The following is a 15,990-nucleotide window of genomic DNA, read 5'->3' as shown; positions in this document are numbered from 1 at the left end:
AACTACCCCCTTCAGCTATGTTATTTCACGACCCCATTTGCTCCCTTATCTCACGACTCCGGGACACACACGGACATTCCATCACACGAACACACACACCTGGCCATAATGGGACACACAAACATCTTCTTGCATAAACACACACACACACACTCCACTCCCCTTTCTACTGGGCAGGTGCCAGGATGGGACGACTTCACGGGGCACCAATAAGGCTCCTGCACAGGCTCGGTCAGGACCCGCCTCCAACCTTTACCAACCAGTCAGAAGACAGAACTTCAAGAATCAACCTACAGGTCATTCTATGTACAAAATCTGTTGCACACTCTGTTTAGGGATCCTTGTCAGCTGCCTCCTCCTGAGTCATATGACTAGGTCCGTGCACGCTTAATTAGAGGACAAGATATCTTTTACATAATAAACTGCCTTTTTGCTATACTTGATTCCACTCTGTCCAGCGTCTTGATTTGGTCTCTCTCTCCGGTAGCTAATCATCAACAGTTCTCACTTTTTATTATATGAAATATTTCTTATACATTTAAACATATAAAACACATCTTTGAAGATCCATTAAATACAGCATTTCTGTACATGTTATTTTATGGGGGGTTTTCTGCGTTGATTAGCGTGTTTAGAGTAAATTCACAAGCATTACTATCTTACCTTTGGAAGAGGATGGTGGAGGATGAAGAGGATGGTGGAGGATGAAGAGGATGGTGGAGGATGAAGAGGATGGTGGAGGATGAAGAGGATGGTGGAGGGAATCACCCAGACTAGCTTGGCTCAGTCTGCTCAGTACCGAAGTGCTCCGCAGAGTTATCGGACTCCAAAACATCCACGGTGTTTTGTTTTTCCCGTGGAAGTGTTCAATACACCATAGTAGGTTGACTGGTACAATAAATGAGGGCTGTACAGTATTCATTCACAATACACGGGTATTACTTTTCTAAACCATCGCTAACAAAATATGCGGTCCCACATTGCCGTACACTGTTGAATATGAGTACTGCACGATTAATCCATACACTCGTGGATACATTGTGAATACCTGCGACGACTGCTCTGAATTCTGCTGTCCAGGCAGTATCACTTCCGGCGGTGATTTTTGAGTGCCGGAGGTGCGGCACACAATTAGCCCAGCTTCGTCCGGGTTTGGCCGTCATTGTAAATAACAATTTGTTCTTAACTGACTTGCCTAGTTAAGTAAAGGTTAAATAAAACAAAAACATTTAAAACAATACTGTGGTCTCTGTAGTCAGGAACTTGAGAGAAACACAGCGGGTGTGGTTTGGTTTCCACTAGTTACCAAAACTACAAAGTGTAAAATAAAAAAAAATCGTCAAAATGTATATTAACAAAAACATAGCTTTTTTGGCTTAATTTGTGGTTAGAGTTAAGCATAAGGTTAACATTGTCAGGTTTCAAATCTAATTTTAAGAAGCTACATTTAAGAAAAGGGCGGAGTTTATAACTCTGTGGCTGTGGTAACTGGTGACGACCGACTACTGAGACAACAATAACACTTTTACATCGGATTCAGCCTATTCTTTGACAGGCCAAAGCCAACAACATCAGTGAATGTGTGCTTTCATTCTCATGCTGATTGATGGGTGACACGCGTCGAATTGTAGGTGAGTATCTGATGATACATGAATATCGATCAGGGATATTTGTTTTCTTGAGTCATTGGTTGGTGACTGATTGTGTATTCTGAACGTTTGAAGAAATCTGTTCCGTACGGTGTTACCGGTTTGATATGTAGTACCATGGATTCAATCAAACGAATGATGAAGGGAGTGTATAAAGGTTACTAGATTGCTGTTGCAGTGTGGAAAGGCAGGTGAACCGGTTGAATTACTATTGTGTTTTGGGGATAGATGCGGTATGAACAAATATAGCCACTAAACTCGTGATCACAGTTTCTGACTAGTCAAAATCTCAGGCTGATGTGATTGTGAATTAGCCTCGTCGATGCATCATCTTTCCGCAGCAGTTGTGCAAAACACAGAACTAGAATTAAAGTCGTGATTCTATTTCAATGCCTGTCAACACGTGATACTTATGAATGCACGGATCAGCACTTTACAATCGTAAAGTCCTCTCTGGTTGACTGGCTCACCAAAAAGAGGTTGCAACATTCTTGTATTGCAAGAAAATAGCAGAACGGTAGACCGCATCATTTAATCACATCACACCTATAACTATATGAGTGACATTGGTTCACTGGAAGAAAAAAAAGTATTGTGGCTTCATGTGATCTGTCTGGTCACGTTTTCATTGAAATCGGTTAACCCAGAACTAAAAGCTTGCGTAATTTGGTCAGATGTTTCGTTATGTTTAAGTAGTCTGTCAACGAGAGATAACGTTTTCATAAACTCCCTAACTGTAGGCTGGCTACTTTCATTTAAATGGGCTGGTGTCGTCCTAGTGAGTCTGGCACAGTCAAGGACATGGGGACAGACTCACAGTCAAGGACACGGGGACAGACTCACAGTCAAGGACACGGGGACAGACTCACAGTCAAGGCATTGCCACGGAGACACTCACAGTCAAGGACACGGGGACAGACTCACAGCCAAGGCATTGCCACGGAGACAGACTCACAGTCAAGGCATTGCCACGGAGACAGACTCAGTCAAGGCATTGCCACGGGGACAGACTCACAGTCAAGGCATTGCCACGGGGACAGACTCACAGTCAAGGCATTGCCACGGGGACAGACTCACAGTCAAGGCATTGCCACGGAGACAGACTCACAGTCAAGGCATTGCCACGGAGACAGACTCACAGTCAAGGCATTGCCACGGAGACAGACTCACGGGACAGACTCACAGTCAAGGCATTGCCACGGAGACAGACTCACAGTCAAGGCATTGCCACGGAGACAGACTCACAGTCAAGGCATTGCCACGGAGACAGACTCACAGTCAAGGCATTGCCACGGGAAGTAGGGGTACTGCAGCAACCCCCTGCATGCCAAAGCATTGGTTTGGTTGGGTGCATTTATGGAGTCGCCATTGAGAACAGGGTCTCTTTCACAAGGTAGTCATATATAACAGTTAACTGTGGTGTTAGGTCTAGATAGACCTGTCTTTAACAGTTAACTGTGGTGTTAGGTCTAGATAGACACAGAAGTAGACTGTCTCAACTAGGGAGGAGAGGCTGTTTTCACATTCCACTTTTAAGTGGAACACAAGCAGCTATGTCTAATGCTCTCTCACCTCTACCCTAACTGTCTGCGACATCCTTTTACCATAGGGTCACACACACACACACACACACACACACACACAGAGACGTATGTCTATAAGTATCTGAGTGGTAGTGTTGTGGGTCATGTGCTGATGTCAGGGGTCACGGCCATCCTGAACTTCCCGTTTTATAAGCGTGGAGGATGCGTGTGTTTGCTCCTGTTACATGGTACAGATAACAGCACTATAGTCTGTACTATAACTGTCATGGTCGTTGGTCAAATGCATTCATGTGAGCTCTATCTTCCCCCTCCCCTGTCTCTGTCCTTCTCTCTCCTTCCTCTCTCTTCCCCCTCCCCTGTCTCTGTCCTCTCTCTCCTTCCTCTATCTTCCCCTCCCCTGTCTCTCTCCTTCCTCTCTCTTCCTCCTCCCCTGTCTCTGTCCTCTCTCTCCTTCCTCTCCCCCTCCCTGTCTCTCTCCTTCCTCTCTGCCCCCCCCCTGTCTCTGTCCTCTCTCTCCTTCCTCTCCCCCTCCCTGTCTCTCTCCTTCCTCTCTCTGCCCCCTCCCCTGTCTCTCCTCTCTCTCCTTCCTCTCTCTTCCCCCTCCCCTGTCTCTGTCCTCTCTCTCCTTCCTCTCTCTTCCCCTCCCCTGTCTCTGTCCTCTCTCTCCTTCCTCTCTCTTCCCCTCCCATGTCTCTGTCCTTGTCTCTCTTCCCCTCCCCTGTCTCTGTCCTCTCTCTCCTTCCTCTCTCTTCCCCCTCCCCTGTCTCTGTCCTCTCTCCTTCCTCTCTCTTCCCCCTCCCCTGTCTCTGTCCTCTCTCTCCTTCCTCTCTCTTCCCCCCCCTGTCTCTGTCCTCTCTCCTTCCTCTCTCTTCCCCCTCCCCCTGTCTCTGTCCTCTCTCTCCTTCCTCTCTCTTCCCCCTCCCCTGTCTCTGTCCTCTCTCTCCTTCCTCTCTCTTCCCTCTCCCCTGTCTCTGTCCTCTCTCCTTCCTCTCTCTTCCCCCTCCGCTGTCTCTGTCCTCTCTCTCCTTCCTCTCTCTTCCCCTCCCTTGTCTCTGTCCTTCTCTCTCCTTCCTCTCTCTTCACCTCCCCTGTCTCTGTCCTTATCTCTCCTTCCTCTCTTCCCCTCCCCTGTCTCTGTCCTCTCTTTCTACCCCTCCCCTGTCTCTGTCCTCTCTCTCCTTCCTCTCTCTTCCCCTCCCCTGTCTCTGTCCTTGTCTCTCTTCCCCCTCCCCTGTCTCTGTCCTATCTCTCCTTCCTCTCTCTTCCCCCTCCCCTGTCTCTGTCCTCTCTCTGCTTCCTCTCTCTTCCCCTCCCTTGTCTCTGTCCTTCTCTCTCCTTCCTCTCTCTTCACCTCCCCTGTCTCTGTCCTCTCTCTCCTTTCTCTCTCTTCCCCCTCCCCTGTCTCTGTCCTCTCTCTCCTTCCTCTCTCTTCCCCCTCCCCTGTCTCTCTCCTCTCTCCTTCTTCTCTCTTCCCTCTCCCCTGTCTCTGTCCTTTTCTCTGCTTCCTCTCTCTTCCCCCTCCCCTGTCTCTGTCCTCTCTCTCCTTCCTCTCTCTTCCCTCTCCCCTGTCTCTGTCCTCTCTCTGCTTCCTCTCTCTTCCCTCTCCCCTGTCTCTGTCCTTCTCTCTCCTTCCTCTCTCTTCCCCCTCTCCCCTGTCTCTGTCCTCTCTCTCCTTCCTCTCTCTTCCCCTCCCCTGTCTCTGTCCTCTCTCTCCTTCTCTCTCTTCCCCCTCCCCTGTCTCTGTCCTCTCTCTCCTTCCTCTCTCTTCCCCCCTCCCTGTCTCTCTCCTTCCTCTCTTCCCCCTCCCCTGTCTCTGTCCTCTCTCTCCTTCCTCTCTCTTCCCCCTCCCTGTCTCTGTCCTCTCTCCTTCCTCTCTTCCCCCTCCCCTGTCTCTGTCCTCTCTCCTTCCTCTCTTCCCCTCCCTTGTCTCTGTCATTCTCTCTCCTTCCTCTCTCTTCACCTCCCCTGTCTCTGTCCTTCTCTCTCCTTTCTCTCTCTTCCCCCTCCCCTGTCTCTGTCCTCTCTCTCCTTCCTCTCTCTTCCCCCTCCCCTGTCTCTCCTCTCTCCTTCCTCTCTCTTCCCCCTCCCCTGTCTCTGTCCTCTCTCTCCTTCCTCTCTCTTCCCCCTCCCCTGTCTCTGTCCTCTCTCTCCTTCCTCTCTCTTCCCCCTCCCCTGTCTCTGTCCTTCTCTCTCCTTCCTCTCTCTTCACCTCCCCTGTCTCTGTCCTCTCTCTCCTTTCTCTCTCTTCCCCCTCCCCTGTCTCTGTCCTCTCTCTCCTTCCTCTCTCTTCCCCCTCCCCTATCTCTCTCCTCTCTCCTTCCTCTCTCTTCCCCCTCCCCTGTCTCTGTCCTCTCTCTCCTTCCTCTCTCTTCCCCCTCCCCTGTCTCTGTCCTCTCTCTCCTTCCTCTCTCTTCCCCCCCCCCCCTGTCTCTGTCCTCTCTCCTTCCTCTCTCTTCCCCTCCCCTGTCTCTGTCCTCTCTCTCCTTCCTCTCTCTTCCCCCTCCCCTGTCTCTGTCCTCTCTCTCCTTCCTCTCTCTTCCCCCTCCCCTGTCTCTGTCCTCTCTCTCCTTCTTCTCTCTTCCCTCTCCCCTGTCTCTGTCCTTTTCTCTGCTTCCTCTCTCTTCCCCCTCCCCTGTCTCTGTCCTCTCTCTCCTTCCTCTCTCTTCCCTCTCCCCTGTCTCTGTCCTCTCTCTGCTTCCTCTCTCTTCCCTCTCCCCTGTCTCTGTCCTTCTCTCTCCTTCCTCTCTCTTCCCCCTCCCCTGTCTCTGTCCTCTCTCTCCTTCCTCTCTCTTCCCCTCCCCTGTCTCTGTCCTCTCTCTCCTTCCTCTCTCTTCCCCTCCCCTGTCTCTGTCCTCTCTCTCCTTCCTCTCTCTTCCCCCTCCCCTGTCTCTGTCCCCTCTCTCCTTCTTCTCTCTCCCCCCTCCCCTGTCTCTGTCCTTCTCTCTCCTTCCTCTCTCTTCCCCCTCCCCTGTCTCTGTCCTCTCTCTCCTTCCTCTCTCTTCCCCTCCCCTGTCTCTGTCCTCTCTCTCCTTCCTCTCTCTTCCCCTCCCCTGTCTCTGTCCTCTCTCTCCTTCCTCTCTCTTCCCCCTCCCCTGTCTCTATCCTTCTCTCTCCTTCCTCTCTCATTCCCTCCCCGTCTTTGTCATTCTCTCTCCTTCCTCCCTCTGTCTGTAGGTGCTACAGCCTGACTACCCATACTGCCCTAGTCCCCAGTGTCAGCCTGACTACCCATACTGCCCTAGTCCCCAGTGTCAGCCTGACTACCCATACTGCCCTAGTCCCCAGTGTCAGCCAGACTACCCATACTGCCCTAGTCCCCAGTGTCAGCCTGACTACCCATACTGCCCTAGTCCCCAGTGTCAGCCTGACTACCCATACTGCCCTAGTCCCCAGTGTCAGCCTGACTACCCATACTGCCCTAGTCCCCAGTGTCAGCCTGACTACCCATACTGCCCTAGTCCCCAGTGTCAGCCTGACTACCCATACTGCCCTAGTCCCCAGTGTCTCCTGAGTCTTTCCCCCACACTATGGACCTCAACCTTGGGTAGAGCAGTCCTACACACCCCTGGAGAAACATTCCACCCTCTCTCCTTTCCTCCCTCTTCCCCCTCCCCTGTCTCTGTTCTTCTCTCTCCTTGTCTCCTCCTCTCCTCCTCCTGTCCCTCTCCATCCCTCTCTCCTCGCTTGTCTCCCTTTTCCCCCTGTGTGTGATGATGGCTGATGGTACAGAGTCTCTACAGGCCAGTGTAAACTCCTACTGGGCAGCTTCTCCCATCCACGCCTCCGCTATGTCTGACGAGGAGACCGAGGGACAGGACACTGATGAGGTAAATGTCATCAACAAGTTTCAAGATGTGTTAGTCGTGTGTGTATATATATACAGTGGGGCAAAAAGTATTTAGTCAGCCACCAATTGTGCAAGTTCTCCCACTTAAAAAGATGAGAGAGGCCTGTAATTTTCATCATAGGTACACTTCAACTATGACAGACAAAAGGAGAAAAAAAATCCAGAAAATCACATTGTAGGATTTTTTATGAATTTATTTGCAAATTATGGTGGAAAATAAGTATTTGGTCACCTACAAACAAGCAAGATTTCTCACAGACCTGTAACTTCTTCTTTAAGAGGCTCCTCTGTCCTCCACTCGTTACCTGTATTAATGGCACCTGTTTGAACTTGTTATCAGTATAAAAGACACCTGTCCACAACCTCAAACAGTCACACTCCAAACTCCACTATGGCCAAGACCAAAGAGCTGTCAAAGGACACCAGAATCAAAATTGTAGACCTGCACTGGGCTGGGAAGACTGAATCTGCAATAGGTAAGCACCTTGGTTTGAAGAAATCAACTGTGGGAGCAATTATTGGGAAATGGAAGACATACAAGACCACTGATAATCTCCCTCGGTCTGGGGCTCCACGCAAGATCTCACCCCGTGGGGTCAAAATGATCACAAGAATGGTGAGCAAAAATCCCAGAACCACACGGGGGGACCTAGTGAATGACCTGCAGAGAGCTGGGACCAAAGTAACAAAGCCTACCATCAGTAACGCACTACGCCGCCAGGGACTAAAATCCTCCAGTGCCAGACGTGTCCCCCTGCTTAAGCCAGTACATGTCCAGGCCCGTCTGAAGTTTGCTAGAGAGCATTTGGATGATCCAGAAGAAGATTGGGAGAATGTCAGATGAAACCAAAATATAACTTTTTGGTAAAAACTCAACTCGTCGTGTTTGGAGGACAAAGAATGCTGAGTTGCATCCAAAGAACACCATACCTACTTTGAAGCATGGGGGTGGAAACATCATGCTTTGGGGCTGTTTTTCTGCAAAGGGACCAGGACGACTGATCCGTGTAAAGGAAAGAACGAATGGGGCCATGTATCGTGAGATTTTGGGTGAAAACCTCCTTCCATCAGCAAGGGCATTGAAGATGAAACGTGGCTGGGTCTTTCAGCATGACAATGATCGCAAACACACCGCTCGGGCAACGAAGGAGTGGCTTCGTAAGAAGCATTTCAAGGTCCTGGAGTGGCCTCGCCAGTCTCCAGATCTCAACCCCATAGAAAATCTTTGGAGGGAGTTGAAAGTACGTGTTGCCCAGCAACAGCCCCAAAACATCACTGCTCTAGAGGTGATCTGCATGGAGGAATGGGCCAAAATACCAGCAACAGTGTGTGAAAACCTTGTGAAGACTTACAGAAAACGTTTGACCTCTGTCATTGCCAACAAAGGGTATATAACAAAGTATTGAGATAAACTTGTGTTATTGACCAAATACTTATTTTGCAAATAAATTCATTAAAAATTCTACAATGTGATTTTCTGAATTTTTTTTTCTAATTTTGTCTGTCATAGTTGAAGTGTACCTATGATGAAAATTACAGGCCTCTCTCATCTTTTTAAGTGGGAGAACTTGCACAATTGGTGGCTGACTAAATACTTTTTTGCCCCACTGTATATACACAGGGTAGTCGTGGTATACATCACACAACTAAATGCTGACTACAGCAGACTAACTACAGCAGACTAACTACAGCAGACTAACTACAGCTTCCTTCTGGACAACAAGACACAATAAAAGATAAGAATACCAACATAAAGTCAATGTCTCAGTAGAATACAGCAGAATAACTACAGCAGACTAACTACAGCAGACTAACTACAGCAGACTAACTACAGCAGACTAACTACAGCAGACTAACTACAGCAGACTAACTACAGCAGTTAGATGGAATATCCTGGTGCTAGTCGTATATCCTGGATAAATACAGTATACAGCACCTACCTGACTGCTGACTACAGCTTCCTTCTGGACAACAAGACACAATAAAAGATAAGAATACCAACATAAAGTCAATGTCTCAGTAGAATATAATAAACATTTTAGCATCAGTGTAAAACAGGAAGGCACATTTTATAGTCCAATATTTACACGTGTTTTGGGGAAAGGGGGAATAAATTGGGCAGTATTTTACAACCATAAAATAGCCGTGTGTGTGTGTGTGTGTGTGTGTGTGTGTGTGTGTGTGTGTGTGTGTGTGTGTGTGTGCGAAGGTGTGGACATCACAACATATCATTTAGATATGCAAAAATCTAAAACCTCTGGACATTATAGTGTATATTAAACTGCTTTATTTTCGATGCTACACTAACCCAACTTTTATAACTTTTCCCCACATTTCCCCCTTCCTTACATTGTAGATAGACAGGGCCCCTCTCCTGCCCAAGCAGCACCATGCAGGACCCCCGGGGGCCACCGGGCGGCCCCTAGCCTCCCGCCACTGTCCAGAAGACTCCTACTGTATGGTGTACATGATCTTCTTCCTGCTGGGCATCGGCTCCCTGCTCCCCTGGAATTTCTTCATTACGGCTAAACACTACTGGACCTACAAGCTGAGCAATAATACAGACGGGCACGGAGAGGAGCCGCGCTCAGACCTTAGTGTGAGTGTGTGTGTGTGTGTGTGTGTGTGTGTGTGTGTGTGTGTGTGTGTGTGTGTGTGTGTGTGTGTGTGAAGGTGTGTGTGTCTACTGCATTAAATCACTAACCACTTAGAGCGTTGGACTCGTCACCGAAATGTTGCAAGATCAAATCCCAGAGCCGACAAGGTAAAAATCTGTCGTTCTGCCCCTCTCGTAGGCCGTCATTGTAAATAAGAATTTGTTCTTAACTGACTTTCCTAGTTAAATAAAGATATGAAAAAAAAATGAATAGTGGGTGTCATTTTAAAGATGATTCTATTGCCAACTTGGCTAGTTAAACTATAGCCGTTCCAAAAGCCACTTCAGACAAACAGATTGTAATGTTGGTGCCCGTAGACAGGAGTCCTGACTGCTTTCAGGTGGTGTGGCCGGTGTGAAACGGCTCGCTAGTTAGCGGTGGTGCGCGCTAATAGTGTTTCAATCGGTGACGTCACTCGCTCTGAGACCTTGAAGTAGTTGTTCCCCCTTTGCTCTGCAAGGGCCGCGGCTTGTGTGGCGAGATGGTTAACGATGCTTCGTGAGTGACTGTTGTTGATGTGTGCAGGGTCCCTGGTTCGGGGCGAGGAGAGGGACGGGGAGAGGAGAGGAGAGGGGAGAGGAGAGGAGAGGGGAGAGGAGAGGAGAGGGGCGGGAGAGGGACGAGGAGAGGGACGAGGAGAGGGGCGGGGAGAGGAGAGAGGGGAGAGGAGAGGGGCGGGGAGAGGGAGAGGAGAGGGGAGAGGAGAGGAGAGGGGCGGGGGAGAGGGGCGGGAGAGGGACGAGGAGAGGGACGAGGAGAGGGGCGGGGAGAGGAGAGGGGAGAGGCGAGGAGAGGGGCGGGAGAGGGGCGAGGAGAGGGCGGGGCGGGGAGAGGGGCGAGGAGAGGGGCGAGGAGAGGGGCCGGGAGAGGGGCGAGGAGAGGGGCGGGGCGGGGAGAGGGGCGGGAGAGAGGGGCGGGGCGGGGAGAGGGGCGAGGGAGAGGGGCCGGGAGAGGGGCGGGGAGGGGGCGGGGCGGGGAGAAGGGCGAGGAGAGGGGCGGGGCGGGGAGAGGGGCGGGGAGAGGGGCGGGGCGGGGAGAGGGGCGAGGAGAGGGGCGGGGAGAGGGGCGAGGAGAGGGGCGAGGAGAGGGGCGGGGAGAGGGGCGGGGAGAGGGGCGAGGAGAGGGGCGAGGAGAGGGGCGGGGAGAGGGGCGGGGAGAGGGGCGGGGTGGGGAGAGGGGCGAGGAGAGGGGCGAGGAGAGGGACAGAAGATATACTGTTACACGTGATCCCCTGCTAATTGTGTTCGCAATACAACAAACAGGCTTATTCTGTTCAGGACACCAGGGTGTAACGTCATGTTGTCCTCGGTACTGTGGATCAAATGGAGGACCTGAGCTCTGACATCATGTATAGCATGTTACTGGACAGACACTGAGCTCTGACATCATGTATAGCATGTTACTGGACAGACACTGACATCATGTATAACATGTTACTGGACAGACACTGACATCATGTATAACATGTTACTGGACAGACACTGAGCTCTGACATCATGTATAGCATGTTACTGGACAGACACTGACATCATGTATAGCATGTTACTGGACAGACACTGACATCATGTATAACATGTTACTGGACAGACACTGACATCATGTATAACATGTTACTGGACAGACACTGACATCATGTATAACATGTTACTGGACAGACACTGAGCTCTGACATCATGTATAACATGTTACTGGACAGACACTGACATCATGTATAACATGTTACTGGACAGACACTGACATCATGTATAACATGTTACTGGACAGACACTGACATCATGTATAACATGTTACTGGACAGACACTGACATCATGTATAACATGTTACTGGACAGACACTGACATCATGTATAACATGTTACTGGACAGACACTGAGCTCTGACATCATGTATAGCATGTTACTGGACAGACACTGACATCATGTATAACATGTTACTGGACAGACACTGACATCATGTATAGCATGTTACTGGACAGACACTGACATCATGTATAGCATGTTACTGGACAGACACTGAGCTCTGACATCATGTATAGCATGTTACTGGACAGACACTGAGCTCTGACATCATGTATAGCATGTTACTGGACAGACACTGACATCATGTATAGCATGTTACTGTTACAGACACTGACATCATGTATAGCATGTTACTGGACAGACACTGAGCTCTGACATCATGTATAGCGTGTTACTGGACAGACTCTGACATCATGTATAGCATGTTACTGGACAGACACTGAGCTCTGACATCATGTATAGCATGTTACTGGACAGACACTGACATCATGTATAGCATGTTACTGTTACAGACACTGACATCATGTATAGCATGTTACTGGACAGACACTGAGCTCTGACATCATGTATAGCATGTTACTGGACAGACACTGACATCATGTATAGCATGTTACTGGACAGACACTGACATCATGTATAGCATGTTACTGGACAGACACTGACATCATGTATAGCATGTTACTGGACAGACACTGACATCATGTATAGCATGTTACTGGACAGACACTGACATCATGTATAGCATGTTACTGGACAGACACTGACATCATGTATAGCATGTTACCATACAGACACTGAGCTCTGACATCATGTATAGCATGTTACTGGACAGACACTGACATCATGTATAGCGTGTTACTGGACAGACACTGACATCATGTATAGCATGTTACTGGACAGACACTGACATCATGTATAACATGTTACTGGACAGACACTGAGCTCTGACATCATGTATAGCATGTTTCTGGACAGACACTGAGCTCTGACATCATGTATAGCATGTTACTGTACAGACACTGAGCTCTGACATCATGTATAGCATGTTACTGTACAGACACTGAGCTCTGACATCATGTATAGCATGTTACTGTACAGACACTGAGCTCTGACATCATGTATAGCATGTTACTGGACAGACACTGAGCTCTGCCATCATGTATAGCATGTTACTGGACAGACACTGAGCTCTGACATCATGTATAGCATGTTAGCGTTACAGACACTTAGACTAAATCTACCATTTTCAACCCGTATAAGGGTTGTCGGCTGTGAGTGGGAAAGGTCTATGATTAATGCCCTGACTGTTAGACTCTCTGGGTAAGAGTGTCTGCTAAATTACTCAAATGTGAATGTTTCCCTCTGGCCTTGACAGGAGTACTTTGAGAGCTATCTGGCCATAGCCTCCACAGTGCCTTCGGTCCTCTGTCTGGTCCTCAACTACCTACTAGTTAACAGGTAACCTCTACTATGCCTTCGGTCCTCAACTACCTACTAGTTAACAGGTAACCTCTACTGTGCCTTCGGTCCTCAACTACCTACTAGTTAACAGGTAACCTCCACAGTGCCTTCGGTCCTCTGTCTGGTCCTCAACTACCTACTAGTTAACAGGTAACCTCTACTGTGCCTTCGGTCCTCTGTCTGGTCCTCAACTACCTACTAGTTAACAGGTAACCTCTACTATGCCTTCGGTCCTCAACTACCGACTAGTTAACAGGTAACCTCCACTATGCCTTCGGTCCTCAACTACCTACTAGTTAACAGGTAACCTCTACAGTGCCTTCGGTCCTCTGTCTGGTCCTCAACTACCTACTAGTTAACAGGTAACCTCTACAGTGCCTTCGGTCCTGTCTGGTCCTCAACTACCTACTAGTTAACAGGTAACCTCTACAGTGCCTTCGGTCCTCTGTCTGGTCCTCAACTACCTACTAGTTAACAGGTAACCTCTACTATGCCTTCGGTCCTCTGTCTCATCCTTAACTACCTACTAGTTAACAGGTAACCTCCACTATGCCTTCGGTCCTCAACTACCTACTAGTTAACAGGTAACCTCTACAGTGCCTTCGGTCCTGTCTGGTCCTCAACTACCTACTAGTTAACAGGTAACCTCCACAGTGCCTTCGGTCCTCTGTCTGGTCCTCAACTACCTACTAGTTAACAGGTAACCAACACAGTGCCTTCGGTCCTCTGTCTCATCCTTAACTACCTACTAGTTAACAGGTAACCTCCACTATGCCTTCGGTCCTCAACTACCTACTAGTTAACAGGTAACCTCTACAGTGCCTTCGGTCCTGTCTGGTCCTCAACTACCTACTAGTTAACAGGTAACCTCCACAGTGCCTTCGGTCCTCTGTCTGGTCCTCAACTACCTACTAGTTAACAGGTAACCAACACAGTGCCTTCGGTCCTCTGTCTCATCCTTAACTACCTACTAGTTAACAGGTAACCTCCACTATGCCTTCGGTCCTCAACTACCTACTAGTTAACAGGTAACCTCTACTATGCCTTCGGTCCTCTGTCTGGTCCTCAACTACCTACTAGTTAACAGGTAACCTCCACAGTGCCTTCGGTCCTCTGTCTGGTCCTCAACTACCTACTAGTTAACAGGTAACCAACACAGTGCCTTCGGTCCTCTGTCTGGTCCTCAACTACCTACTAGTTAACAGGTAACCAACACAGTGCCTTCGGTCCTCTGTCACATCCTTAACTACCTACTAGTTAACAGGTAACCTCCACTATGCCTTCGGTCCTCAACTACCTACTAGTTAACAGGTAACCTCTACTATGCCTTCGGTCCTCTGTCTGGTCCTCAACTACCGACTAGTTAACAGGTAACCTCCACTATGCCTTCGGTCCTCAACTACCTACTAGTTAACAGGTAACCTCTACAGTGCCTTCGGTCCTCTGTCTGGTCCTCAACTACCTACTAGTTAACAGGTAACCTCTACAGTGCCTTCGGTCCTGTCTGGTCCTCAACTACCTACTAGTTAACAGGTAACCAACACAGTGCCTTCGGTCCTCTGTCTGGTCCTCAACTACCTACTAGTTAACAGGTAACCTCTACTATGCCTTCGGTCCTCTGTCTGGTCCTCAACTACCTACTAGTTAACAGGTAACCTCTACAGTGCCTTCGGTCCTCTGTCTGGTCCTCAACTACCTACTAGTTAACTGGTAACCTCTACTGTGCCTTCGGTCCTCAACTACCTACTAGTTAACAGGTAACCTCTACAGTGCCTTCGGTCCTCAACTACCTACTAGTTAACAGGTAACCTCTACAGTGCCTTCGGTCCTCAACTACCTACTAGTTAACAGGTAACCTCTACTGTGCCTTCGGTCCTCTGTCTGGTCCTCAACTACCTACTAGTTAACAGGTAACCTCCACAGTGCCTTCGGTCCTCTGTCTGGTCCTCAACTACCTACTAGTTAACAGGTAACCTCTACTATGCCTTCGGTCCTCTGTCTGGTCCTCAACTACCTACTAGTTAACAGGTAACCTCTACAGTGCCTTCGGTCCTGTCTGGTCCTCAACTACCTACTAGTTAACAGGTAACCTCTACAGTGCCTTCGGTCCTCAACTACCTACTAGTTAGCAGGTAACCTCCACAGTGCCTTCGGTCCTCTGTCTGGTCCTCAACTACCTACTAGTTAACAGGTAACCTCCACTATGCCTTCGGTCCTCAACTACCTACTAGTTAACAGGTAACCAACACAGTGCCTTCGGTCCTCTGTCTGGTCCTCAACTACCTACTAGTTAACAGGTAACCTCTACTGTGCCTTCGGTCGTCAACTACCTACTAGTTAACAGGTAACCAACACAGTGCCTTCGGTCCTCTGTCTGGTCCTCAACTACCTACTAGTTAACAGGTAACCTCTACTGTGCCTTCGGTCCTCTGTCTGGTCCTCAACTACCTACTAGTTAACAGGTAACCTCCACTATGTCTTCGGTCCTCAACTACCTACTAGTTAACTGTTAACACACACAGAGGCCAAATCCCCATTTCAGAGAACATCATCAGAGGAGCCAGATTCAATCAGCCTATCAGTAGGCCTGGCTACAAACACTGGAGCCTGTGAGGTCATGTGTTCTCTCAGCCAAACAGATGGTCTGGATATAAAGGACTCCGTATCCCTCCACGCCGTGACCTTCATATCACAGTCCTGCAGTGTGTTTGGACCTTTATCAGTGTTAAGGGAAGGCATCACTGCTACTTCCTGAATCTTAACACGTTTTGGCCCTTTAAGAGCTTTCCTTGTATTAACGTCCATTGTCCTCCGAGAGTTGCTGAATCTCCTCTACTGAAGGAAATGTGTAAAGCCTGATCCCAGATCTGTGTGTGCTGTCTTGCCAACTCCCTAGTTAGTTAACAACTCACGACTGCACAAACAGATCTGGGATCAGGCTTGGTCTGGGACAGTCTACAATTATGAACATAGTCTCCGTCCCTCTGGCTGAACGGAATGTTACGCATTAATGATGTTGTACACTTGAGCAAG

General features: G+C 49.0%; 1 protein-coding gene across 1 annotated transcript in view; it reads left to right on the top strand.

Annotated features, from left to right (window-relative positions):
- Window positions 1–1,110: 1,110 nt before the first annotated feature.
- Window positions 1,111–15,990, top strand: part of slc29a3 (solute carrier family 29 member 3) — a 39,427-nt gene continuing 24,547 nt past the window's right edge. The window contains exons 1-4 of the mRNA XM_064924441.1: window positions 1,111–1,631; window positions 6,368–7,020; window positions 9,397–9,639; window positions 12,872–12,954. Of these exons, the coding sequence (XP_064780513.1) occupies window positions 6,904–7,020; window positions 9,397–9,639; window positions 12,872–12,954 (443 nt within the window). The 5' untranslated portion in view covers window positions 1,111–1,631; window positions 6,368–6,903. The remainder of the gene's footprint in view (window positions 1,632–6,367; window positions 7,021–9,396; window positions 9,640–12,871; window positions 12,955–15,990) is intronic.

This window comes from Oncorhynchus masou, chromosome 18 (assembly GCF_036934945.1).
Source record: "Oncorhynchus masou masou isolate Uvic2021 chromosome 18, UVic_Omas_1.1, whole genome shotgun sequence".
Lineage (NCBI taxonomy): Eukaryota > Metazoa > Chordata > Actinopteri > Salmoniformes > Salmonidae > Oncorhynchus > Oncorhynchus masou.
Note: the sequence above shows the minus strand (reverse complement) of the source record. Positions and strands in the feature narration are given on the sequence as shown.